Source organism: Ogataea philodendri, assembly GCF_020536065.1.
Source record: "Ogataea philodendri strain CBS6075 chromosome Unknown scaffold12, whole genome shotgun sequence".
NCBI classification, from domain to species: Eukaryota; Fungi; Ascomycota; class Pichiomycetes; order Pichiales; family Pichiaceae; genus Ogataea; species Ogataea philodendri.
The window spans coordinates 127507-151177 of NW_025764230.1; the positions used below are offsets into that span (position 1 = coordinate 127507).

The following is a 23671-nucleotide window of genomic DNA, read 5'->3' on the forward strand; positions in this document are numbered from 1 at the left end:
ACATATAGTGCTTAACTTTCTTGTATTATCAGATCATGTTACCGGTGTACTTTATCTCTCACGGTGGTCCGACTTTTGCAATTCGTGGACATTCCGGCTCTGAAGTTGGGGCCTGGGATACCGTGCGCAAACTGGGTCCGGAAATTTTGAGTTTAAACCCAGATTACATCATATGTGTCTCGGCTCATTGGAGATCGTCAAATAAGATTCTCGTTTCCAGTTTTGATGGCGAGAACCCGTTGGTTTACGACTTTTACAATTTCCCGCGCGAACTGTATGAGACCAAATTCCACACGAATGGCAGCAAGTCCATTGCCGCGAACATTGTCTCCTTGCTACAGAAACACGGCATAGATGCTGCCTCTGAATCCCGCGGATTGGACCACGGTGTCTGGACTCCACTCAGAGTGGCGTTCGGAAACCCGCACGTCCAGGACACCGGAAACCTCGATTTGGCTGTTCCGCTGATACAGGTGTCGCTGCCCCAATCAGACAAAATGGTTGACAGTTACAAGCTTGGCGAGGCCTTGGCCAGTCTGCGGTCCCAAAATGTGGCCATCATCTGCTCAGGAATGTCCGTGCACAATCTTAAAGAGCTCAAGCAGGCAATGAGTCAGGAAATCAAGGTCGCTCCATACGTGGAGCCTTTCAACTCGTGGCTGACAGACTCTTTAACGAATCATTATGGTTTGGAAGCCTTGCAAAAGGCAGAGACAGATCCCGAGCTGCAAAAACTTTATTTAAAAGCACACCCAACTCCAGAACACTTCCATCCTGTTGTGGTCGCAGTCGGTGCTGCCAAAGACGGAAAAGCTGAGGTGTTACACACAGCAGGCTCCATAACTTTGGGCTGGAACATTTACAGATTTTCTTAGAAAAAGGCTGTGCAGCGTTTTTAGTTGGTTTGAAGAGTGTAGCATAACCAGAGTGTATATATAATCCTGCGGACGGGGAAATTGCGGTATGGATTCGTATCTCTCCCGTGTTACCAATACAAACTATCGACGCGCGTATCTGAATTTGAATGAGCGGTTCTCCCAGACCTGGTTGAACCGGTACACTGTGGTTTTGGTGCTGATGATCTTCAAGCTGCTTCTTTTCCGGATCTCGCTCAACAACTCGCTTACCCAGGCAAAAGAAGAAACCTACAGTACTTGTTCCAAGGCAGAGACTTACGCGTCATCTCTTACGAGTATGCCCCATTACATTTCCAAGGGAGCCAACATCCTAATAGCAAAAGGCCTAACTGAAACAAATAAAGGTTTCATGGAGATGCTAGACATAATTTTAACTGGATCCAAGAATCTCATAGTTTTTGCTCTTGAAATGACTATTGGAACCTATGTGTGTGTTTTGACTGCAACTGTTGACGCGACTGCGTACGCCGCATTGAATGCTACCGAAAGCGTGATTTCGGTTGCAAACGATACTGTGAAAGGGTTGGCCGAGGAGATCCAGGACGGGCTCGACGACGTTTCCAAAGTGGTCAACGCTCTGGTTAGTGCGTACGAGAAGGTTAAGGATTTTTTCGAAGACGATGATGACGGAGACGATGTCAATAATAGCATTGACAAGGTGAATTTAACAATTGCGTCTTTGAAAAAATGGCAGATCCCATCGTCGATCAACACAAAACTAGACACCCTGGCTAAAGAGGTTCCCAACTTTGACGACGTAATGAACTACACCGAGAGCCTGATAAATGAACCGTTTGATTACTTGAAGAACAAAGTTGCCGAACAAGTTGATCTCGAATTCGATCCCCAGGAGCTTTCAGTCCCTGATAAGCAAACAATGACATTTTGCTCCAATAGCGGCATCGACAAGTTCTATGAAGACCTAGCCAACATTCTGCACAAAGCATCGATTGTGATGTTTGTTATTCTCCTTGTGATGGCATTAACCTTTGTGCTTGTGGAAGCATTTATGGAAAAAAGACAATGGAACCGAATTAACGAGATTAGCGAAAACGTTCAGCAGGTGGAGGCGACCTCAGCGTCAGAATACAAGGGTGGACTGGCCGTCGAGCTCGTGGAAATGGTGCGCAATCGATACAGTTTCCTAATTGGGCAAAAACTGGGGGACGCGGTATTTGGCCCGAGTGTTGCACGACTCAACAGGTTCAAGTGGGTAGTTAGCTACATCTTCAGCGACCGAGCGTCTATGGTGTTGCTGCTCGGGCTTGCTGGTATTCTGACTTTTATTCTTCAAACTGTTTTGTTGGCACTAATTTCAGGGCACGATTCAAACACGTTAGAGTCGAGTTTCAAGAGCATTTCTCACAAAGTGACCACCCAAGTCAACGATTCCATGACCGAATGGGCCAAAGACACTAATATTTACATTTCTGATCAGGAAGACTCCATAAATGACAGCTGTCTCGGCTGGATTCACAATACGACGGGTACTTTGAATTCTACACTGAGTGAATTTATCGATGAGATGAACTCCAAGATATCTGACATTTTCGGGGATACGCCATTATACGACTATGTCAGTGGAATTGTGGGGTGTACAGTGACAAGAAAATTGGAGAAGGTCGAAGAGGCAATGTCCTGGTTGAATGAACACTCTCAAGTGTCGCTTCCCAGGATCGATCCCAGCGATTTCAACACAACAGACTCTAGTGACTCGGGAACCATTGACTCCTATCTCCACAAGACCAAAGAAGCACTAACTGAAACCAAAGACCTGCTGGTCCGAAAATACAGATCAGCCCTGAGAATTGAGCTGTATATTTCGCTGGTTCTTCTTGGACTATGGTTGCTGATGGTATTGGTGGCATTAATACTGTCGTATTTCAAAGAACGAAAAGAGCACGCCGAATCCGAAAAACAGGTTGCAATAGAACACATTGGTACTATGTCAGAATCCGATCCAGACACTGTCTTTGGGTCTCCGGAATCAAGTGACTCGTTCATCTCGTCAGAAAAACCAAAGTTCAATAATTTGGGCCTCGATCCAAGCGATTATTTTTCCGGGCCAGGCAATATCAACCAAACGTTGCACCAGTTACTTACCAAACTACGAGGCAGAAATGACAGCGAAAGTACACATAGTCTGGATTCCTTGGAAACAGTGGTCACCTTCCACTCGGAAACCTTACTCGAACCGTTTGGCCAGTCGTCTGGCTCATTCGCCGACTCTACGATCGAAACAGCTCATCGCTGGCAACCTTGATCCTGTAAATTATGCATTCAAAAATATATCCGCGATTCACCTAATCCTTGGTTCTCTTTTTCTTTGAGTCTCCGTGCTCGTCGTCGCTCTTACGCTTCTTATCTTTCTTACTCTTCTTCGCAAGGAGTTTGTTTTCTCTCACCTCTTCTTCTGGAGCAACATAGTCCTTTGACCTTTCTTGCTGCTTGATCTCCTTCATCTCGTCCTGCTTCTGCTTCTTCTCCTGGAGTTCCTTGACCTTCTTCTCCTTCTTACCCAAGAAATACTCACCAGACTCAATCTGCAAATCAACCTTACGAGGAGTTTGCGTTGGAGGGAATGGTGTGTACACCTTCTTCTCGGTGACCTTCTTAGGCTTCTTACGTGCGACGTTCCGTTTCTTGAAGTTTGGAAGGAATCTGGACCAGTCTTCTTCTGCAAGCTCTGGTCTCTTGGCCAGCTCTCTCTTGACCATCAGCTCCTTAATGTGGTAAATTGGATGAATGTTCTTCATACAGTCTTCGATGACTCTTCTGAGCAACTTCAGTCCCTTGTGAGGACCCATAACGGCCACAGTGTTACCTTGAACAAGCATATAACACTCCGTTAAAAGCTCCAACGCTTTCAGCGTGTTACCGTTAGGACCAATAAGTCTTTGTCTTCTTTTGATAAATCTCTCTTTACTAGGAACAATGTTTCCAATCTTGATGATTTCACAAGCTGTGTCGTCGTCCAGAATCTTGACAGCTTGCGGGAAAGGAACAGACCGTGCAAGCAGCTTGATTAGGTCTCTTGCGTTCAAAATGGCTGCTGGATCGAACGTCTTTCTTGTGGTCTTGACCGTCATAGAACCTTCAATGAGGTCCAAAGTACAGGCAATTTGATGTTTGTTCAAGGCTTTGGTGACGTCTCCCCATATTTGTCTGAGGTATTCTTCTCTGTATTTAGGAAAAAGCGTCATAAACGAAGATTCTTCAAGGAAGGGGGATCCCGAAGCATTATCTTCTGGTTTAAAAGTCTCGATCTTCCATTTGTCGATATCGGGAGTGTCCCAAGGCTTGTCTTTATTGTAAGTGGAAGGCATCTTGAGATGGTTTAAAGATAGAGAAAAAAATTTAGAAAAAATTGGGAAAAAAATTAGCACTAATTAGCATGAAAAATAAGACTAGCAAAATCACCAAAAAACGAGCCAGGGCCGGGCCATCTAAACGCACCAGAGCTCTGGTGGAGAAACTCAACAAGGAGTCCGAGTCTGTGCACACGATTCTGGCCGGACCTGAACAAAAGCTAAAGAAAAACGCATTTGAAAATGTACAAAACGATCACCAACAAGATCAACGCACAAAATCCGAAAAGCAAAAACATAACGACGACTTGGAAAAGCAGTTGGATCTACTAAGTGGCATGGGATTGGGGGCTGAACCCCAAACTGTGTCAAAGAAATGAACCTGCTCTTTGAATTGTCTGCTTATGTAATCCTCACACCGGAAGTTTAAATTTTTTAAATTTTTCCTGCTTTATTGTTATGCATTATCCAGATTGGTGTGTTTTTATTTACCTTTAATTTGACGAGTCACTATGAGCAGCCGGCTGGATGATCTGATCGGTAAACTGAGCTCACTCACAGTACGGTCGCAGGAGACTCTGCAAACCAACACAGAACTGTCTCAGACCCTCCACAACGTGCGTTGCGAGCTGGTAGCCAATGAGAACAAAATTGTGGAATTGAACTCCAAGATCGAGTCTACAACCGAATATTGGCACAACCTGACGTCTTTGGCCCTCAGAACTCAGCTTTTGGAGGCACAGACTTTGCGGGACGAAGAAAATGGACTCAGTTGGCGGGCCACAGAGACTACTTTCGAAAATCTCGAGAAAGAGTATCGGTTCTTGAATGGACAATCGCCTGGAGATCAGACCGAAAGCGACTTGGAGAACGAGTCTTCTGATTTCAACGAGTCCAACGAGGTTTCCATTTTCTCCATCAACGATCACAGCGAGAGCACCATCGACACTGTGCGCGACGAGCACTCGGTCGTCACGGATGGTTTCCACAAACCTGTCTTCAAGGCAGACGACGAACCAGGGTCAGAGCAAGTCTCCCCGGTGCGTGGATTCGATGCTCCGTATGTGGACGCAATTTCAGAACTAGAAGACTCTGTCCAACCAGAATTGTCTGTGATCAACCAGTATGAAAATGACTGTCCAAGTGAAATTCTAGAGAGCGATCGCGAAAGCGTTGACATAGGTGCCGAGATCATAGATTGGTACCGCTTGGAGCCCCGGTGTTCTGCTGTGACCATAGGAGTGGGACGACCCGTGGTGGCGAACGCAGCCACCGATATGGCCAGCGGAATGTCGTTCAAACCAAAGGGAAGCGTAGAAGCTTTGAGCACCTTGGTCAAGAAACGGGCCCCTCAAAAGCCATTGTTACAGCATAACTGGATTGCCAACCTGATACCTAATAGCTCATTGATTACGAGCGAGACCGGCCGTATCATCGGGCAACCGGCAGCACACACATTCCCGCGGTCGCTTTCTCGAAATGGCGCACATTCGACAATGGTAATAAATCGAACAGGCAGAATGGTCCATCACGGGTCCGGCTCCGCGCTTGGAGACGTCCTCACCACCCGTGTTAGCCACGCGGCGCTTCGAGACGCACTGCAGAGTAGTTTAGATAGTTCCAACTCATAATATCAATCGACATCTCTATGATTTCCACTCACCACCTCTAACTTTCAACTGTCTTCTGTGAAGAGTCTGCTCGATGCGGGCTTCTTTTGGTTTCAACTGTCTTGATTTGGTCAAGAATGTAACGGCTCCGCGACCATCTCCCGCTGGTTTTGAGACAGTTGTCACGTTGACTTCTTGCACTTTGCGGATTCCAGAAGCTCCAGATTTGCGGAAACTGGATGTGATAGATTTGCGGGCCAAAATACCAAATTCTTCTTCTTCCTCGATCATCTCCACGTCGTTCTTATTTGTGTCTTTTCTCTCTCCAAGAACTACAGAGTTCTCGCGCATTTGTCTGATCTCGTCGAATCCGTCATCAATGAAAATGGCATTCTGAGGTTTTTCTTCGTCCTCCAAGAACGAAATCATAGATCTCACCTGCTCTCTGGTGATTTTACGCTTCTTAGCCATCACTAATCTGTCCTCGTCCTCGTCGCTTTCTTCTTCTTGGTCGTCCTCCTCTGGTTCTTCTTCAAATTGATAGCTGTTCTCTTCTGTTTCCACTATGGTGTCAAAAAATGCTTTCCGAGTTTGATCCTTCGCTAGCTCGCTTATGTCTTTGCTCTGTAACATTTGCTGCTTCTGCTGCTCCAAACGACGACGGTTGTAATAATCCAGAATCTGTTGGTCTTCGTCGTCACTCAGTTCGAGGTCATAGGCTCCATCACGAGCGCGGCGCTTTCTGAATGCACCGGTCTTGATATCTTTATAAATCTTCTTCACCATCTCGTCGTCGGCCTCAACTTCGTTCTTGATCAACGCAGCACGAATCTTGTCGTTGTCAACATCAATGGCTTCGTCGTTCAACATCCGCTCGTCTTCACTGTTTTCCTCGTCGGACATCTCACCATCGTGGCCTCCCATTCCTTTCCACTCATCTTCAGACTCTTCGGCCTCATTTTCCATGATTTCATGCAGACCTTTACTTCTCAGCTCTTTTTCACGTGCCCGACGTTTTCTTTCAACAGCACGCTTGGCTTCTCTAATTGCTTCCCGAGTGGCCTGCTTGGAAACCTCGTCTTCAGACTCTTGTTCTTCCTCAACCTCGGCTTCCTGGTCCACCTGGGTGTCTGGCAAGAAGTTTTGACTCTCCAAGATAGTTTTTGGGATCTCGGGCTCTTCCACGGGAAGAGTTCCGAGTTGGAAGCTCTGCGTGGCTGTAAAACTCTCCTCTGTACGTTCTATTGTTTCGTTCATGCTTGTGTTCATTGTATCGTCTGCGATCTGTCCGAGATCTTTCATAACCTTGAGTGAGTCCATGCCAGTGTATTTTTTCGGTAAGGTCTGATCAAAGGCATCAGAGAGTGACATAGGTCCAAAAACATTCTGCATATTTGATTGCTGTGTATCGAGTTCGAAAGTGATTGAAGGAGATTTTGGAGGTTGCGATGGTTCTTCTGCGGTATCTGCTTCGAGATTTCTGGTTTGTCTTTCTTTTTCGTCTTCTTCTTGTTCTTCCTGTTCATCCACATCTTCCTCTTCTCCTTCCTCCTCCTCTTCTTCCTCGCCGTCATAATCAATCTCACTCTCGTCTTCGCTGATCTCTCCTCTCAAAAGTCTTTCCTTTTCTCTTTTTTGTCGCTCGATCTTCTCCTGCTCGCGTTGCTGGAGTTTTTTGTTACGCGCAATCTCTTCCTGTAACATCTTCATGATCTCATCCTCTTTCTCCTCGAGAACCACCTCCACGCGTTTTTCCGTCAGTTTTTGCAGCTGTCGACGGCTCTCTTCTTTGATGAGATTTTTCAAGGTCACTTGAGGAGGACGCTTTCTTTTGGACAGTCTATGCCGGACTTCAAAAATGCTCTCTTTGGAAGCAGCAAACTTGATCTCATCCAAATCATCCTCAGAATCACTATCGAGCTCAATGAATTCGGCCTTCTTCTGCTCGACAGTTTCGAGGTGGGGCTCGGATTTGGGAGACGTGTTTGGAGTGTTTCCAATTGCTTCTGAAAAAGTCTCTTCGTCAGACTCCATAAATTCGTCCACCAATTTTTGTGGATCAAATTTAGATGCATCGTGTTTCTTGATTGAAAAGGCCGATTTTTTGATGAGTTCGTTCTGCTTCACAACCTCAACGAGAGGGTTCACCGACTTTGTAGGCTTGGATTCGCTTTGAGGTTTTTGACTTGCAAGTAATTGTTTTGCAAGTTGCTCTTTTTCCTCCTGCTCCCTCCTTTTTCGTTTTTCATTCACTCTTGCTTGGATCTTCTCCTCCATGGTGAGTTCGTTGTAGTTCTTAATAGCAGCAACCAGATCGTCTTCTTCCTCTTTTTCTTCTTCTTCTTCTTCCTCCTCCTCCTCTTCTGGAACAACAGGCTGCGTCTCAGCGGTGTCGAGTGCCATTTCTGTTTGCTCCTCGCGTAAACTAACTGTATGAGTGTTTGGGATCTCTGCAGTGTGCAACTGCTCCTCTGTTTCCTCTCCCTTTTCGCTTTCCTCGTCATTCTCCTCCTCCTCAACAGTCTCGCCATTCAATCGCCTCTTTATCGCGCCGATGAACCCGGAATCGATCCCCAACAACCCTAATCCATCACCGCGACTGCTCTCAATCACCTGCGTGGACTCGTTCTGGAAAATCGAAAACTGTGTGAAGTCTGTTCCCGTGTCTGCTTGTGTAGTTCTGGTCTTGAACGTCCGCCCAACGCCGGGCAAATCGTTTAATTCATCAAGAAACTCCATACTAACGCGACGCGGTTCACAAAAAATAAATAATGTATTTTTTCTTCCCAGTCAAATACCGAATTTCTTGTCGACCGTCGACAGAGCCGTGTCGGTTATCTTTTGGCTGCCTCTGATTGCGTCGTGTGACCTAAAACGGTAAAAATGTTGAGGTGTTGCTTTGTATATCCTACATAGCCACCGAGATAAGTGAAACTCGAGGCATTACACCCTCGTTATCAAGCAGGCAATTGATTTTTGGCCGTTTAGCGTGCGCTGGTTTCCGGAAGCCGTGATTTTTGCCGGATTCTGTCAGTTATTCCCTAATAATTTCGCACGTGTTTTTTTCCATGCATAATGGGGGACCGTAAACCAAGATAATAATAAGTAGAATAAATAAGCCGAGGCATGCTGAAACTTTTATTCTTCCATTTCTTAACAAATGCCGTATTTCGCTGATCTACCTAGAGTTGTTAGGAAAGAGATCACTTGGATTAACCATCCTGAGAGTGTAGTCACTGACGATACCCTCGAGGCTACCGCTTCTCCGGGTAAGTCAGGGTATATTCCAGAAGATATTCTCAAACCCTCTGAAGAACAGAGATCTTATTGGCCTATCTTCACCGCTGGAGCTGGTCTATTCTCTGATGGATATGTCGCCAACTCTATCGGTGTGGCCGCCACATGTTTCAAGAAGATCTATGGCGCCGATAAAGTCACTGGTTCCAAGGCCATGAGCAACGTCGCATCTATTGCATTCGTTGGTACCGTGGTTGGACAGTTATCCTTTGGTTTCGTTTCGGATTACGTCAGTAGAAAGGTTGGTATGCTTGTCTCTTCTGGAGGTTTGATCATCTTCGCCATTCTCTGTGCTGGTGCATGGGGTGTTGGCACCGAGGCCAAATACGGTGGAAACCCGGGAGGAGTGTTTGCAGCATTAGCTGCTTACAGATTTTTCCTTGGTGTCTTCATTGGTGCCGAGTATCCAACCGGTTCTGCTGCCTGTGCCGAGGCTTCTGCATTGCTTCCTGCTGGCCACAGAAACAGATACTTCTCTTGGTTCACCAACACCATGATTGACCTTGGTTTCGTCGTTGCCGCATTCGTTCCTATGGTTTGTCTTTGGATCTTCAAGCCTCACAACCTCCAGCCCGTTTGGAGAATTACTCTTGGACTCGGAGCCATCCCACCTTTGTCTTTGTTCTTGCTCAGATTAAAGTTCAAGGAAGGTGAACAGTTCCGTAAGACCAACTTCAAGCATGTCAAGGTCCCTTGGGGACTGGTGTTCAAATACTACTGGTTCAGACTATTCATTGTCATGCTCATCTGGTGGATTTACGATTTCTCCGCTTACGCTTTCGGTATCTACTCCACCACAATCTTGGACATCATTATTCCTGATGGTGACCTCTACAAGACTTTCGGATGGAACGTTGTGTTCAACTTGTTCTACATGCCTGGTGCATTTGCCGGTGCTCTTGTGGCCGACTACATTGGTCCAAGACTCACCTTGGTGACCGGTGTGCTTCTCCAAGCCATCTTTGGTTTCGCCATGGCAGGTGCTCTTCCAACTTTGAAGGAGCACGTTGCCGGCTTCACCGTTTTCTACGGTATCTTCATGACTTTTGGGGAGTTTGGACCGGGTGACAACATTGGTCTTCTCGCATCCAAGACTTGTGCTACCCCTGTTCGTGGCGTGTACTATTCGATCGCCGCTGCTTTTGGTAAGATTGGTGCTTTCTGCGGAACATGGGCCTTCCCAGCCTTCCAGGCGAACTATAAAGGAGACATGGGTCTTCAAGCGCCTTTCTACCTTGCTTCGTCTTTGGCTATCGTTTCTGCCGGTCTTGCATTGTTCTTCTTGCCTCCTGTTGACCAAGAAGCCATGCAAAGAGAAGATGTCGATTTCTTGAACTACTTACAAGATAACGGCTTTGACATCAGTCAACTTGGAGACGGACTGCTCAGAGAAGCTCTCAAAGAGAAAGAGATTGTCCACGAGGACTTTGAGCCATCTAAAGCGTCTGATTAATTTGTTTACTTTATACATTAATATTTTGGCCCAATAAAATCAAGTACTATAGAAATTCAGGATCTGAGGCAGTCTTTTCAAAGTCTGCACTTCTGTTGACCAAGCTTTGGTTCCAAATAGAGAGAACAAGAGCTGTCAGTGCAGACATAAGTGAGTCCATCATACTGAAGTCGACCTCGTCGAAAGCAATCTTGCTGAAGAATCCTTGGGATTGGGTTGCAACCTTGTAAGAGAAACGCACAAGCATACATGCCATGGCAAAGGTGAGAGCCACTGGATAGTACTTGAAGTAAGCGGAAGCAGATGGTGGAATAAAAGTGGAAACATTGGTGGAGTAGACAAAGATCCAGTAAAGGACGAACGCCACAAGAACAGCCAGTTGGATTATAGTTCCTGCCAAGGCCAAGTTTTTTCCGGTGTTGTAAGAACTGTTGCTTCCTGCTTCGAGGCCAGCACCCACGGAAAACAGAATCACAGCCGTCAAGTTGAACAGGATTAGGTTAATCAGGAGGATAGTGTTGTGACGAGGTGACTTGTTAGAACGGGAACGGAACAGACCAAACGAAGCAACGTAGATGCACACCAACATGTAGGAGGCACCTACGTTCAAGCCAACAGCGTTCATGATGTAGCCCGTTTGCTTGTTGTCAGTCTTGGAAACAAAGATACGTCCAATGTAACCGACAACCTCTCCGACCATAGCAAAATTGATACAGAACGCGTAATGGGAACGTTTGGTTATTAGGACCACTTTAGCGTTTGCCAGCAATAGGATTCCGAAGAACACGATCCAAAAAATCGTCACGCCAAATGTGATGTGGAGGTCAATATTATCAAAGTCTGCTTGTGAAACCATGTCGATGTGGTTGCAAATGGCCTGTTTGTCCTCATATAAATATGGTTGCAATAGCTCCTTGGCTGTGCTCTAGTAGGTGCGGCTGACTGACGAAAAATATTGGCGCAGCTTTTTTTTAGCGCCGCAGAGCTGGTTTTTCATACTAGTCGAGGCTATGGCTAAACTCTATGTGACCCGAACTGCTGGCCTGCTTCGCCAAGAATTGTCCAAGAAAGGGTTTCTGGGCTGCATACAGACTGCTTTGAACAATAGAGGAACCACGAGGATCTCAGTGTTCCCGATTAGGGTCACCATCGGCATTGGCTTGTGCCTCTCAAGTGCCGTTTGTGGATACGAGGTTACTTTATCGGGGAGTATGTTAGAAACAATGTTAAACTCTAAACAAAAGTTTATGCAATTATCTGTTGTTCGTGACAATGGTTGCACGATTGAGGCTTGAAAAGTCTGAGCTCCTTTCTTCTGCGCCGTACACAGAGCCGGTTGTTCGAGGCACCACAATCTGAAAAAGGGGGCCATGGAAAAATCGCATTTGAAAAGTAGGCGCAAATGTTCACTATCGGCGGAGCTAGGGCTGCTCCTTGAAATTGCTTGTGCTACTACGGAAGGCTGAGACAACCTCTTGGAGATTGGTCATTTGTGAATGAGTTTAAGTGTGGGTATCGTTTACAGGGTCCGTAAAAAGCGCACCCCATTTGCGGTTAATTCCTTTGCTGAAGGGTGGTTGAATAATTAAAGATTTTCAACCGATTAAATTATATGGATCCAAATGAACCGTTTCTCCAGGACGCGCACAGCAGCAAATTTGCTGTGTTTTGGGTCGACATGGACGGGTGCGACGAGGTTCTGAACGACGATTTTGAGTTCGAGCAGCTCATTCGCACGCTACCGCTCACTCTACAAGCAAAAATCCTAAAACGGAGGAACAAGACAGACAGACACTGCGGACTTGTTGGTGCGCTTTTGACACGTTATGCGGTGTGGGGGTCTGAGAAGAGTCTTAAGAAGTGGAACGATCTGGAATTCGGAACAGGCGAGCTCGGCAAACCGTTTGTGAAAAATCGACCGTACAAGTTCAACCATTCCGACGAGCACAAACTGGTGGCCGTCGCGGTCGATTTTACGGGATCCTCCGAGGTGGGGGTCGATCTCGCAAACCCAGAGGACGTGGGCGATCCAAACAAGTTCGTGGGCGAGTTCGAGGCGATATTCACGGAATCCGAACTGGCAGAGGTAACGTCATCGGTATTCGGACTCAGTGAACAGGCTGCCAAACAGCATCTTTCTTTGTATTGGGCATTGAAAGAGAGCTATTCGAAATATAAAGGGGTGGGGCTCCATCACGAATTGAAATCTTACGAATTCCGGAATGTGAGCCCTGTCAAACCCTATCCCCAGTCGACCGAGTTTAATGGCCAACATGCCGTCTACATGCTACTGCCCCATAACACCATTTGTAGCGTGGTTTCAGATATCCGCCAAATTCCAAACTTTGTCCAGATCCACGGAGCCGAGTTGTTGCATTACATAATTCACAACATTTGCTCGCCCCCACAGCTGTCTCAAAAATTGTGTATATAACGAAATGATCTTCGCACCCCAAAATTTATTATTGCTATTTTGCGCAGTACTGTGGAGGTGGTCCCATATATAAAATGTTGAGAAGTTTCCTACGCCCTGCAAAACTTAATTTCGTCAGTAATAGTTTCAGAACCATGAGCACAATCAAAGTTGGTGATCAATTGCCTGCAGCTACTCTTTTCGAAAAGGGACCTACCGATAAAGTCGACCTCCTGAAGGAATTGAAGGGCAAACACGCCCTTATTGTTGGTGTTCCTGGTGCCTTTTCCGGCCCATGTTCCGAGGTTCACATTCCGGGCTTTTTGGAGTACTTGCCAAAGTTTATTTCAAAAGGTTACGGTAACCTTGTTGTTGTCACAGTGAACGATCCGTTTGTGGTCAGCAAATGGAGGGAAAGCTTTGGCCTAAAGCCAGAGTCCCCTAACGTCTCCTTTTTTGCAGATTCCAAGGGAGACTTTGTCAAGTCATTGGGCTTGGACTTCGATGCTACCGAGATCTTTGGAAACACCCGTTCCAGACGGTTCGTTTTGGCCGTCGACGACAACAAGGTGGTTGCAGAGTTCGTCGAGCCTGAAAACACCCCAATCGACGTCACTGCCGCAGACAAGGTCTTCAAGCAGATCCCGGGTCTTGAGTAATGGGTATTTTATAAGTTCATTATAACGTTGCAATGATTACTTAGTCTGAATTTGTAGATATTGTCGAGTCGTCGTCCACCGTGACGTCTGTTTCGTCCGAGTCGTCTACGGGCTCCTGCTTGATTTCTGTGGTGGTACGTTTTCGCTTGCGCGGTGAAACGTGCTCGATCTCGCGCTCGTATTCGCTTTTGCGACTTTCGTCAAACTCAAACTCAATAGGAGCCTCCGGTCGCTGCCAACTAATCTGATTATCTTGACGAATACTCTCAAACGGCACAAATTTGCGTTCAGGCAGGCTTTCTCGTATCAATTTCTTCTGCTCGTTGAACATCGGTACCACCACCTTGGCTATTTGGTCTTGTAATCGCTTGCTCGAGTTCACATGGTCTTGGTTGATTTTCTGGCACGCTTCGAAGTCGAGCTGCAATTGTTGGTTCTGGCGGGTCAATTCTCGGATACGTCGCCTCAATTCCAGTTCCTGCTCGTACTTCACAGCCAGATCCTCGCCCACGTCGAAAAAATCCCCGTCCGCAAGCTCGCAGTCCATCTCAAATAAAACTTTACCTGGGTTTTTAGGGAGGTCTCTGGTAACCACCAGTTTTTTCCCTTGTCCGTTATCCAGAACTTTGAAACTGTAATCCAAATCAAACTCTCCTCGCACAAACAAGCTTTTAACCCATTGCGTCCAGATCCCGTGATCCAGAGCTTCCAAGAAACCAACCGATGAATGATTGGCGCTGGAAAACCCGCCTCGATAGGTTTCTCGGCCTTCGTTGCACACAAAAGTAGCTGTGAATTTCAGCTCCGTGGCAGTTCCCAATCCATCCAGCGACTCGTGGTTCAGAAATCTGCTCACTCCGTCGTCAGTCTCTGTTACCTGCTTTTCCTGCTGCGCATCCGATTCTATCAGCGTATAACATTTCTGACCATTATAATCGGAAAATAGTGTTCTGGAACTCATCTTCACTTGCTTTCTCTCAGGTTCGTATACACATTGCCTTTAAAATTCAAAATCGCCGTATCTTTCGTAAATCCGCCAACTTTGGTATCTAGCTTTTTATTCCAGTCGGTATTAAATTATTTTCTCATTTATATCATCTCGTCAAAAATGGTACGTTTGTTTAAGATCTCAACCTACAAACCGGACAGTACTAACCGCCCAATAGGAACATCCAAGTTATACTTTAGGAGGACTCTGTCTCATTGGCGGTGCCATGGGCTTTGCTAGAAAGAGATCCACCCCTAGTCTTGTGGCCGGTGTCTCGATGTCAGCACTTTACTTCACGGCTGGCTATTTGCTCCAGAACAACAAAGAGTACGGAATCCACACTGCTCTTGGAACCTCTCTATTGATGGCCGGAGCCGGAATCAGCAGATCTCTGAAAACAGGAATCAAGCCAGTTCCACTTACTCTCACCCTTCTTGGTACTGTTTCTTCTGCTTACTATGCTTATAAATACACCCAATTTTATCTGTGAATATATTGACAATTGACTTTATTACAGACTTGTAGATGTAGATTGTTGCCGACAGGGGCCGTTCTTGTGGCCATTTGCCAATCAGTCTCAAAGCCCGTCTCGTGGTGAAATAAAATGGATAAATCCTTGCACCGCACCGATTACTGCTATCTAATGCCGTTGTTCTTTCCGAGGAAATATGGCCATCGGGAACGGGAACTTGGCACTGGTACGACAGCCACAGTGAGTCTGTATACTCACAAGCAGCGGTATTACGCGGTCAAGGTAATTTCCAGAGACGACGGCGAATCTCGAAAAGATCATCTAGCACGAGTACATAAAGAGGTGGAAATCCATCGAGCATTGGGTAAGCACATCAATGTGGTTGATTTTGTCGAATTCTTTGTTGTGAATAGACGTCCATACTATGTGGAAGAGTTTTTGCCCATAAGCGTATCGTTTGTTCGACCTGTTCAGGACCTGGAGTCCAGACTGTGTCTTTTCAAACAGTTGGTACACGCATTAGATTATTTGCAAAAACAGAACATCAGTCACCGAGACGTCAAGTTGGCGAACTGCAGGCTCACGAAAGGGGGCATATTGAAAATCATAGATTTTGGATCTTCGATCTACGGAAACGAGGGAATTGGAGTAGCCGGAAGCAAAGGGATGGTGGCACCGGAAGTTCTTCGAAATCTACGGTATGATTCGTTCCTGTCGGACGTATGGTCTTTGGGGGTGGTTTTTGTGGAGCTCATGGGCCAGAAAACAAAATGGAAGGAGGCCTTATGGAACGATCCAGCTTTTGAACAGTACACTAAAACCGGCAATGTCGACCAGGTTGCAGAACATATGCACGAATTTTCCGGGCTTGTTTTGGCGATGCTTCAAATAAATCCACAAATGAGAATAGCGCTTTGCGATCTGCTCAAAACTGAAATTGTGGGTCAAATCAAGTGTTGCGGTCCAGCCAACGCTCTTCATTCTCACTAGCTCCCAACTGCGCCATTTTACACGCCTAGGCTGCGCCACGAACAACCGTGGTAATTTTTTCTTCACCGCCATTTTTTTGCTGTTATTTTCCGTTCGTTCGTTATGACAGACAAACCGGAATCCTCGTCACTCTTGCAAGAGCCACGGATATTGGAGATTCTGAACTCTGACTCGTCGCTGGATTTGCTGCTGTCAAGATTGAAGCAGTCTATCAAGGCATGTGACGAGTTTGCAAACTATTTAAAGCGAAAACAGAACTCTGAGGAAAACTACGCCAGAGACGTGAAGAGAGCAGCTTCGAGTTGCAAGTCCTCAATCAGGTCCAACACTTCGGTTTCCAAGGGATCTTTTGTTGAGTCTTTGGAGAAGGTCATCGCGTTTGATGACCGTATCATGGGCGATGTCCGCTCCCCTTACTCTAAGGCGTTGGAAAAAATGCAAGACGAATTGAATTCCGTTTCTGCTACATTCGTTCGCTTGCGCAAACAGCTCAAAGAAGAAGGTCACAAACGCGAAAAGGACGTTCAGGACGCGGTCTCCCAAGCAGAGAAGGCCAAAAATAGATACAATTCTCTCTGCAGCGATCTCGAGAGACTCAGACAATCAGACCAGTCTCAGAAGAAGATCACGCTGCAAGGACGAAAGACAGGCTCCCAACAGGAGGAAGACCTTGTGCGCAAAATCAATGCTGCCGACCAGGAGTATAATGCGAAGGCCAACGCTTCCCAGAAAGCCAAAAATGAGCTCATCAACACACATCGTCCAAAACTGTCCAAACGGTTTCAGGATCTCATTTTGGAGCTCGACACTGCTCTCCAACTCCAGCTACAAAAGTACGCTGCCTATAATGAGTCCTTGATCGTTGGTCTCGGTAACCAAATCGCTCCATTGGGATCCAACCATACATCAATGGCCTCTGTCGCTGCCTCTGTCAATCCAGAACAGAACCTTTACAATTACCTCATGGGCTCGCAGATCAAAAAGAAGCAATCTTTCGTTCCTGTGGAATACACCAAGCATCCTCTTTTCAAGTCTACTCCCACTGCCCAGTTCCGTGTTCCTGCCACTCCCCCAGCCACAAGCAAAGCTCCAAAAGTTATTTCTCCACCAACAGTTTCCAAATCCACGTTATCGCCGTCTCTGGGGCCTGTTTCAGACCCATTCCCAGCTGCTCCGACCGCTCCTGTGTACTCTTCGCTTGATCCAACGCGTTCAGCACCAGGTGGGACTGCTGCTGCCGCATCTCCAGCAGGATTGTCAGGACCGCGTCCTATCAGCACGGAGCCCTCCGCTGACCCTTCATCCAACTCTTATAGTGGGCTGTTGTTTGGTCTTCCAATAGAAAGTGTCGACCACGACGAGGAAATGGTTCCTGTGTTTGTGAAGAAGTGTATCAATTTGATTGAGACTTATGGAGTCAATTCCGAGGGAATTTATCGGTCAAGCCCAAACAAATTCAAGCTGGAGGAGCTTAAACATGCTATCGATCAAGATCCATCCAATCTGTCGCTTCTGGATCCGCCGGATCCTATGAACGTTACCGACGATTATGTCTATATGATTGCTTCATTACTGAAGCTATTTTTCGCAGAGCTACCAGACCCATTGCTCACTAAAGAACAGAGCGGCAATTTCTTCAAGGCCGGGCAAATAGAAGACGACGCCACCATGCATGTTCAACTACATCGGATTGTCTTCGAGTTGCCAGACGCTAACTACTTCACTTTACGTGATCTGCTATTCCATTTCATTAACCTCAGTCAAATTCCAAGAGTGCGGATGAACGTCAAGAATCTCAGCATTGTTTGGTTCAACAATCTTCTGGTGAACGAATATACAACTCGTGATGAGCTTGCTGTCCAGCAGCGTGTCATTGAGGAGCTTATCAATGCTGCTCAGGAGATATTCAATCCAAAGGACGATTAGACATTGAGGACGTGTATGACCAAAAATTATATTATGTGTATTTCTAAGATTAATCTTGATTTAGATTCTTAACGCGAATGGATATCAGTAGGTCGACGCCTGTTGAAGGTTCCCCATTCCCATCGCTCAGGAAGATCCAAATCACACTAACTAGAAAGCGTGGTTTGGTATCACAAGAGATCGACGCGGATGAAGGAAATACCAAAGAATCTTTCAGTCTCTCCAACAAGGAACCGCGACTGGCTCCAATCACAGAATTGTTCCAAACGGGCGTGCGTTCCATCCTAGCCAACAATGTCTCAGCAGTTCCATTCTCATTGGCTTATATGCAATACATCTGCGAGTCTTTCTATATGAACAAAGATTGGGCTTCGGAAGTGTTTGATTCAATCTCTAAAAGCTTTGCGGATGATTTTATGCCCTTAGCTAGATCGGATTTGCTTGATGGACATGCTTTTGAAAACTGCATTGTCAGGTTCAACGACTGGAAACAGAGATTGACGCGACTTCACGAAGTTTTAATCTCTTTAGATGAATCTACAACGCTACGCTTGCCCGATATCAAAAGACGCAGAATTATCCCATTTGGATTAGACCTGTTCTCTGCCGCGTTTCTAGATTCAAACAAGACAAGTAATTTGGATGTGCGGGTCGCCGACCCGTCTGAAAATCCAACTCGCACCAAAATATTACTATCCATGAAAGACAGTTTATTCCGTGAAGACTCGCACGAGCTGCTGTTATCGTTCCAACAAATGGTTCACGAAATCGAATCCTTTCAGAAAGAGTTCTACGGCTTTTCGAAATTGCGCTTAAACCCAGTTTTTGAACAAGCAATCCGTCAACTTCTCATTGCAACCAAAGAAGAATCAATCCGCGATCCTACAGCGTACATGAACCAAGCCAGCTTGATACACAATTATTTGGAAACCTATAAGGATCTGTTTGGGGATAGCTGGCTATCCCAGGAGCAGTTACAGAGTTTGGAAAACATACTTATTGGAGAACCGGTGATAACTGCAAATCCACACATTATTGAAGCAGCTTATGGTATACCATGGAATATGGAGATAGCAGGCAAGTTGATCCATCTCAATCAATCCAATGGTGTTGATTGGCTTGTCGGACTCATCAGGAAGCACAGTTTGGACAAGTATCAAATGTACCTAAACCAAAGCATCGAAAACAAGGAACTGGTGTCGGCATTATTCGATGTCTACCGTCAACTCGATAACAATTACCGAAGCTCATTACAGAGAGATGGTGATGGATTTGCTCGAGGCATTATTGTGGACTCGTTGGAGAAGACTCCTGGTGGTCCAATTAAGTTATGCGATTTGCTACTGAAATACATCGAAACAACTTTAGGTAGACCAAGACCCCAAGATATGGCCCTTTTGCAGAAATTGGGATCAGGAATCTACGATCTGGCAAGAATTGATGCCGACAATAAGATCACGACAGTGCTCAGTTTTGCTCCGTCAACCAGGCAGTATTTTTTTGACAAGTACAAAATACAGCTCTCAAGGCGTCTATTGCGCGGGAGTGCATTCTTCTTGAACAGAGACCTTAAATGGGAGTGGTTGCAACTGGAGAAGCGATTGATCAGAAAGTTTGAAGAGATGTTTGGTGAGGAATATACCTATTCCTTGAAAGACATGGTCAAAGGTATTGAAAAGTCCGAGGAAGAATGTTTTGGATTTCTTGAACTGCACGAGGCTTCATCTACAAATAAGGTAGATGTTGATCTGAGTCTTGTTGGGGGTGAGTCGTGGCCTCGTGTGCCGGATAACCAACCAGTCATCATCCCGCAACAATTGCAACCACTATTCGGTGAATATGAAATGTACTTCAAAGATGCACATCCATCGCGAAAGATGGAATGGAAGTACCATTTCCAGCGAATTGTTATCTCCGTTCAATTTGACGAGACACGGCCGGAGTCTCAGTTAGTGGAATGCTCCATTTATCAGGCAGCTATAATTTTGGCGTTTGAAAACGAGAAGACGCTCTCGTTTGAACAGCTCCAGAAGCTAACGGGAATGCGATCTGCCTTCTTGAAGACTAATCTAGATTCACTGGCAAGTTCCAAGTATCAGATTTTGATCTCCGATGGCAGCTATAGTATCAACGAATCATTTGACAACCGAAAGAAGCTGCTCAGACTTCCAATCCTGATGGGTGGCGAGTCAAGCGCAGTGGCAAGCTCACGGTCTTCGGATAATCGGTCGAAGGATTGGGATTCGGCCAAAATCGAGGCATATATTGTCACCACAATGAAAGCAGAAACCACCATGAAACATGATTCATTAATGTTGAAAGTCTTGGAGTATATGAAAGATAGAAAACTCTACGACGCCAATGCTGTTGCATTTGTCAAGACCATATTTGCAAAGTTGGTCAACGAGGAATATCTTCGGCGAGAAGAGGATGATAGTTATGTGTATGTTCCATAATTAAATATGCTAATTAAATATGAATGATGAATAGATTATGATCGCCTCGAAACTGATCCGCTGAATATTCTAGCCCATGACATGTTACCCAGCATTACTTGAGTAGACGGCAACGTGTTCTCTTTGCCAAAGATGGTTGACCGGTATATTTGGGTTTACGACTGACACCCCTGTTGTGGGCTGACTACGTTGTGGTTATACATCGACTTCCATTAAAACTAATAAATCGCGTAAATGGTTTAGTGGTAAAATTCGTCGTTGCCATCGACGAGCCCCCGGTTCGATTCCGGGTTTACGCATTTTTTTCTTGATTAATTTTTTTAGATCCATGTTATTAGATCTTGACAATGATCTTGGCGACCGGATAACAGAGGCGGTTCTGCGTGAGTACGAGCGACCGTCAAAGCTAGAAAACAAACATCTCGCCCAGTTTCGTAATGCAATTCCCAAGAATACTGAGACAACAGTGCTAGCCAGTGTGGTTGGAATAACTAGCAGTGTTCGGAATCAGGATACCAACAAAAGACGCAAACATGATTCGTCACTGGACGTTCAGGTGATGACCCTGTGTACTGGGATGAAGACTGTTCCTGCAGCTCGAATTGAGTACAGTGAAGGTAAACTGGTGCATGATTCTCATGCCGAAATTCTATGTCTTCGACTATTCAACTGGATGCTTTTAAAGGAAATGAAACGTTTGAAAGATGGCGGACAGTCTGATTGGATTCAGTGGAATCAGGAAACAGAGAAGTTTTGTCTTTTGCCAAATGTTCAGTTTGCTCTTTATGTCAGTGAGATTCCTTGCGGAGATGCTTCGTTGGAGAATTTGGCTGATGATCTACCTGACAAAACTGGTTGGAAGAACGTAGAAGTCATTGATGGAGTCATCAGGGGGAGGGATGGGGTAGATCAACTTGGAGTGGTGAGGACCAAACCAGGACGAAAAGACTCTCCACTATCACTTTCCAAATCGTGCTCCGACAAGCTCTGCTTGAAGCAGTTTACATCCATTTTGAACAGCTTGACGTACGATTTATTCGAACAAAAGATCTTCTTGAGCTATTTAGTGCTGCCGAGGGACAGAATGCATAATACGGCACTGGAGAGATGTTTTGAGAGACGCATCCAATTTTCTCCAAAAGTATCAAGCTTTTTCCATCCAATATGCATCTTATCTACTGCTAAGAGTCCATCGTTTTCCGGGCCCAAATCAAGCGATCTGTCCGTGCTTTACTGTCCGTCGGAGAGCTTTTTGCAAGTGCTAAATAAAGGCGTTCGAAACGGGTGTCCATCGAAGAAGAAAATTCAAGACGGCCATGAAAGCGTGGTCTCACGGAAAGCCATGGCCCTGTTGGCATTGCCTCTGCTGAGGGATAACTATGACAGTTACCAAGATCTTAAAGATCGCGCAGGAATTGTTACGTGCAAGCGACTAGCACGTGAAGCCATTGGTAACTGGGGTCGTTGCAACATTGATAATTTTGCGCTCAGTCCTGTATAAAAACAAACTCCACTTCTGATTCTGGATCTCCAAATTGTATCGCGTCTTTGTGCCTCAGCTCAACATATTTATTTGGAGGAAGCTCTTGATCCTGTAGAAACGTTCCATTTGTGGACCCTAGATCCATGATGTATGCGACAATTCGGGAATTAATCTTTCTGAACTGAATGACAGCATGGCTAGACGAAACTAGCTCGTCATCCAGCACAATGTCGTTGGTTTTGCGATCTTTTCCAACCCTATAGTACGATTTATCGTTGATTAGCGCAATCTTTTGACCTTCGGGTGTCTTTTCGTCGAACTTGTACAGATAAAAACGGGTTTCAGATTGAAGAGTCGGCACCACCGAGTCAGCTGGGGGAAGATAATCCGAACCCCCGGACTTCCGCAGCATCTTCGTAAGGTAGCCAGACGGCTCCATCACCACGGGAATTGGCTTTACCGTCTTACTCATGAGAGAAAAAATAAACGGTCGATCGACGTAAATATTACCTCGAGATGCTATTGCACTATTCAACGCGAGCTCAACAGTTTACCTCGCACTACTCTATATCATATACTATGTTGATTGTCTATTTACAACTCACCACTTGTACTGTCCGCTACCAGCGATGATTTTGGTTTTGGTCAAATTATTCCAAACCGGTTTTCTGAGCAGTCTCTGTTCACTCTCGTATGCAAGTCTCTTTTGTGTCTGCTCTGATTTGAGCAAGAACCGAACGCTGACGTATCTGTGCAGGAAGATACCCGAACGTCCACGTCCTTTGAAGTCAGGACGTTTAACCCATTGACCGTCTGTGTGAACCCACGACTCGGAGATATAGAGCTTATTTGGATCGTAACCCATCTTCTTTGCGTCCTCCACACCTCTTTCAAGCATCTCAGCTAATGGTCTTGCCACTTTTTTCTGTAAGAAGTGAAGTTGGGTGATGGCTTTCTTCAAAGGCATGTCTTTCAAAGCACGCAACACAATATTAGTCTTTTTGACAGACGACTTGATTCTCCAAGATCTCAAGTACACGGACGGCTCAAGGGCCTGGATCTCATCTCTCGTGAGATGGAGTTTGTATGATTCGTCGCCCAACTTCATGATCTCGTCGTTGATGAAAAATCCGTTTTTCTTGACATTCTCGTTGAACAGTTGACTTTTAAGAGGAGACACAAGCGACTTTGTGGCCAGGAACGGTTCTGGGTTCAAATATTCCTGAAGTCTGGTATCCTGTTCTGGCGAGGTGATTTTCTCAGGTGTCGATGATTGGACGGGTTCGGGAGTAGTAGGCACTTTGGTGACCTCGTTGAAAAGCGATCCAGAAGAATTATACCGCACTCTGGATGCGTTGAGCCCGAGCCCTGAACGGCTCAAAATACTTGCTCGTGCCAGTCTGAACATTATGGACACAAATAATATTGATTGAGAAAATATTTCAATCCACACCAAACACCATTGGTCTTCTCTATATAATTAGAGGGACTAAACTTAAAACCATCTCCACACTACAAAACTTTTGTTGCCTAGTTACCAACTGCCCAGCTCATATTAGCGCCCAGACAGAAGCCAGGTGACCGTTTGACACCCCGACACCGGAATTTGCGGCAGCCACATTCCTCCTCCTTCCAGAGTCGGTTGGAATTACAAAGGTCGATCGACCAATTGCTTATCTTAATTAAAGCTACTTTATTC

The 23671-nt window shown here is 45.7% G+C and overlaps 18 protein-coding genes across 18 annotated transcripts; 11 read left to right on the forward strand and 7 right to left on the reverse strand.

Annotated features, from left to right (window-relative positions):
- Nucleotides 1-35: 35 nt before the first annotated feature.
- OGAPHI_007272 (uncharacterized protein) lies at nt 36-875 on the forward strand (the record flags this gene model as incomplete). Its single annotated transcript, XM_046208650.1, has 1 exon — nt 36-875. The coding sequence occupies one exon, from the start codon at nt 36-38 to the stop codon at nt 873-875; it is 840 nt and encodes a 279-aa protein (XP_046057778.1).
- Nucleotides 876-963: 88 nt separating this feature from the next.
- OGAPHI_007273 (uncharacterized protein) lies at nt 964-3180 on the forward strand (the record flags this gene model as incomplete). Its single annotated transcript, XM_046208651.1, has 1 exon — nt 964-3180. One exon carries the CDS (start codon nt 964-966, stop codon nt 3178-3180), a length of 2217 nt encoding a protein of 738 aa, XP_046057779.1.
- A 40-nt stretch (nt 3181-3220) lies between these two features.
- On the reverse strand, nt 3221-4243 carry OGAPHI_007274 (uncharacterized protein; the record flags this gene model as incomplete). Its single annotated transcript, XM_046208652.1, has 1 exon — nt 3221-4243. The coding sequence occupies one exon, from the start codon at nt 4241-4243 to the stop codon at nt 3221-3223; it is 1023 nt and encodes a 340-aa protein (XP_046057780.1).
- A 68-nt stretch (nt 4244-4311) lies between these two features.
- Nucleotides 4312-4605, forward strand: OGAPHI_007275 (uncharacterized protein; the record flags this gene model as incomplete). Its single annotated transcript, XM_046208653.1, has 1 exon — nt 4312-4605. One exon carries the CDS (start codon nt 4312-4314, stop codon nt 4603-4605), a length of 294 nt encoding a protein of 97 aa, XP_046057781.1.
- Nucleotides 4606-4737: 132 nt separating this feature from the next.
- Nucleotides 4738-5856, forward strand: OGAPHI_007276 (uncharacterized protein; the record flags this gene model as incomplete). The annotated part of the gene is made up of 1 exon (XM_046208654.1): nt 4738-5856. The coding sequence occupies one exon, from the start codon at nt 4738-4740 to the stop codon at nt 5854-5856; it is 1119 nt and encodes a 372-aa protein (XP_046057782.1).
- OGAPHI_007277 (uncharacterized protein) lies at nt 5151-5660 on the reverse strand (the record flags this gene model as incomplete). The annotated part of the gene is made up of 2 exons (XM_046208655.1): nt 5151-5555; nt 5640-5660. The coding sequence occupies 2 exons, from the start codon at nt 5658-5660 to the stop codon at nt 5151-5153; spliced, it is 426 nt and encodes a 141-aa protein (XP_046057783.1).
- A 15-nt stretch (nt 5857-5871) lies between the features above and the next one.
- OGAPHI_007278 (uncharacterized protein) lies at nt 5872-8574 on the reverse strand (the record flags this gene model as incomplete). Its single annotated transcript, XM_046208656.1, has 1 exon — nt 5872-8574. One exon carries the CDS (start codon nt 8572-8574, stop codon nt 5872-5874), a length of 2703 nt encoding a protein of 900 aa, XP_046057784.1.
- On the forward strand, nt 7694-8011 carry OGAPHI_007279 (uncharacterized protein; the record flags this gene model as incomplete). Its single annotated transcript, XM_046208657.1, has 1 exon — nt 7694-8011. One exon carries the CDS (start codon nt 7694-7696, stop codon nt 8009-8011), a length of 318 nt encoding a protein of 105 aa, XP_046057785.1.
- Nucleotides 8575-8995: 421 nt separating the features above from the next.
- Nucleotides 8996-10585, forward strand: OGAPHI_007280 (uncharacterized protein; the record flags this gene model as incomplete). Its single annotated transcript, XM_046208658.1, has 1 exon — nt 8996-10585. One exon carries the CDS (start codon nt 8996-8998, stop codon nt 10583-10585), a length of 1590 nt encoding a protein of 529 aa, XP_046057786.1.
- On the reverse strand, nt 9491-10494 carry OGAPHI_007281 (uncharacterized protein; the record flags this gene model as incomplete). The annotated part of the gene is made up of 3 exons (XM_046208660.1): nt 9491-9760; nt 9908-10254; nt 10476-10494. 3 exons carry the CDS (start codon nt 10492-10494, stop codon nt 9491-9493), a joined length of 636 nt encoding a protein of 211 aa, XP_046057787.1.
- A 46-nt stretch (nt 10586-10631) lies between the features above and the next one.
- On the reverse strand, nt 10632-11441 carry OGAPHI_007282 (uncharacterized protein; the record flags this gene model as incomplete). Its single annotated transcript, XM_046208661.1, has 1 exon — nt 10632-11441. The coding sequence occupies one exon, from the start codon at nt 11439-11441 to the stop codon at nt 10632-10634; it is 810 nt and encodes a 269-aa protein (XP_046057788.1).
- Nucleotides 11442-12197: 756 nt separating this feature from the next.
- On the forward strand, nt 12198-13019 carry OGAPHI_007283 (uncharacterized protein; the record flags this gene model as incomplete). Its single annotated transcript, XM_046208662.1, has 1 exon — nt 12198-13019. The coding sequence occupies one exon, from the start codon at nt 12198-12200 to the stop codon at nt 13017-13019; it is 822 nt and encodes a 273-aa protein (XP_046057789.1).
- Nucleotides 13020-13153: 134 nt separating this feature from the next.
- OGAPHI_007284 (uncharacterized protein) lies at nt 13154-13657 on the forward strand (the record flags this gene model as incomplete). Its single annotated transcript, XM_046208663.1, has 1 exon — nt 13154-13657. One exon carries the CDS (start codon nt 13154-13156, stop codon nt 13655-13657), a length of 504 nt encoding a protein of 167 aa, XP_046057790.1.
- Nucleotides 13658-13697: 40 nt separating this feature from the next.
- On the reverse strand, nt 13698-14618 carry OGAPHI_007285 (uncharacterized protein; the record flags this gene model as incomplete). The annotated part of the gene is made up of 1 exon (XM_046208664.1): nt 13698-14618. The coding sequence occupies one exon, from the start codon at nt 14616-14618 to the stop codon at nt 13698-13700; it is 921 nt and encodes a 306-aa protein (XP_046057791.1).
- A 631-nt stretch (nt 14619-15249) lies between these two features.
- OGAPHI_007286 (uncharacterized protein) lies at nt 15250-16107 on the forward strand (the record flags this gene model as incomplete). Its single annotated transcript, XM_046208665.1, has 1 exon — nt 15250-16107. One exon carries the CDS (start codon nt 15250-15252, stop codon nt 16105-16107), a length of 858 nt encoding a protein of 285 aa, XP_046057792.1.
- A 102-nt stretch (nt 16108-16209) lies between these two features.
- Nucleotides 16210-18033, forward strand: OGAPHI_007287 (uncharacterized protein; the record flags this gene model as incomplete). Its single annotated transcript, XM_046208666.1, has 1 exon — nt 16210-18033. The coding sequence occupies one exon, from the start codon at nt 16210-16212 to the stop codon at nt 18031-18033; it is 1824 nt and encodes a 607-aa protein (XP_046057793.1).
- Nucleotides 18034-18110: 77 nt separating this feature from the next.
- Nucleotides 18111-21990, forward strand: OGAPHI_007288 (uncharacterized protein; the record flags this gene model as incomplete). The annotated part of the gene is made up of 2 exons (XM_046208667.1): nt 18111-20476; nt 20814-21990. The coding sequence occupies 2 exons, from the start codon at nt 18111-18113 to the stop codon at nt 21988-21990; spliced, it is 3543 nt and encodes a 1180-aa protein (XP_046057794.1).
- OGAPHI_007289 (uncharacterized protein) lies at nt 21977-23380 on the reverse strand (the record flags this gene model as incomplete). The annotated part of the gene is made up of 2 exons (XM_046208668.1): nt 21977-22439; nt 22587-23380. 2 exons carry the CDS (start codon nt 23378-23380, stop codon nt 21977-21979), a joined length of 1257 nt encoding a protein of 418 aa, XP_046057795.1.
- Nucleotides 23381-23671: the final 291 nt, after the last annotated feature.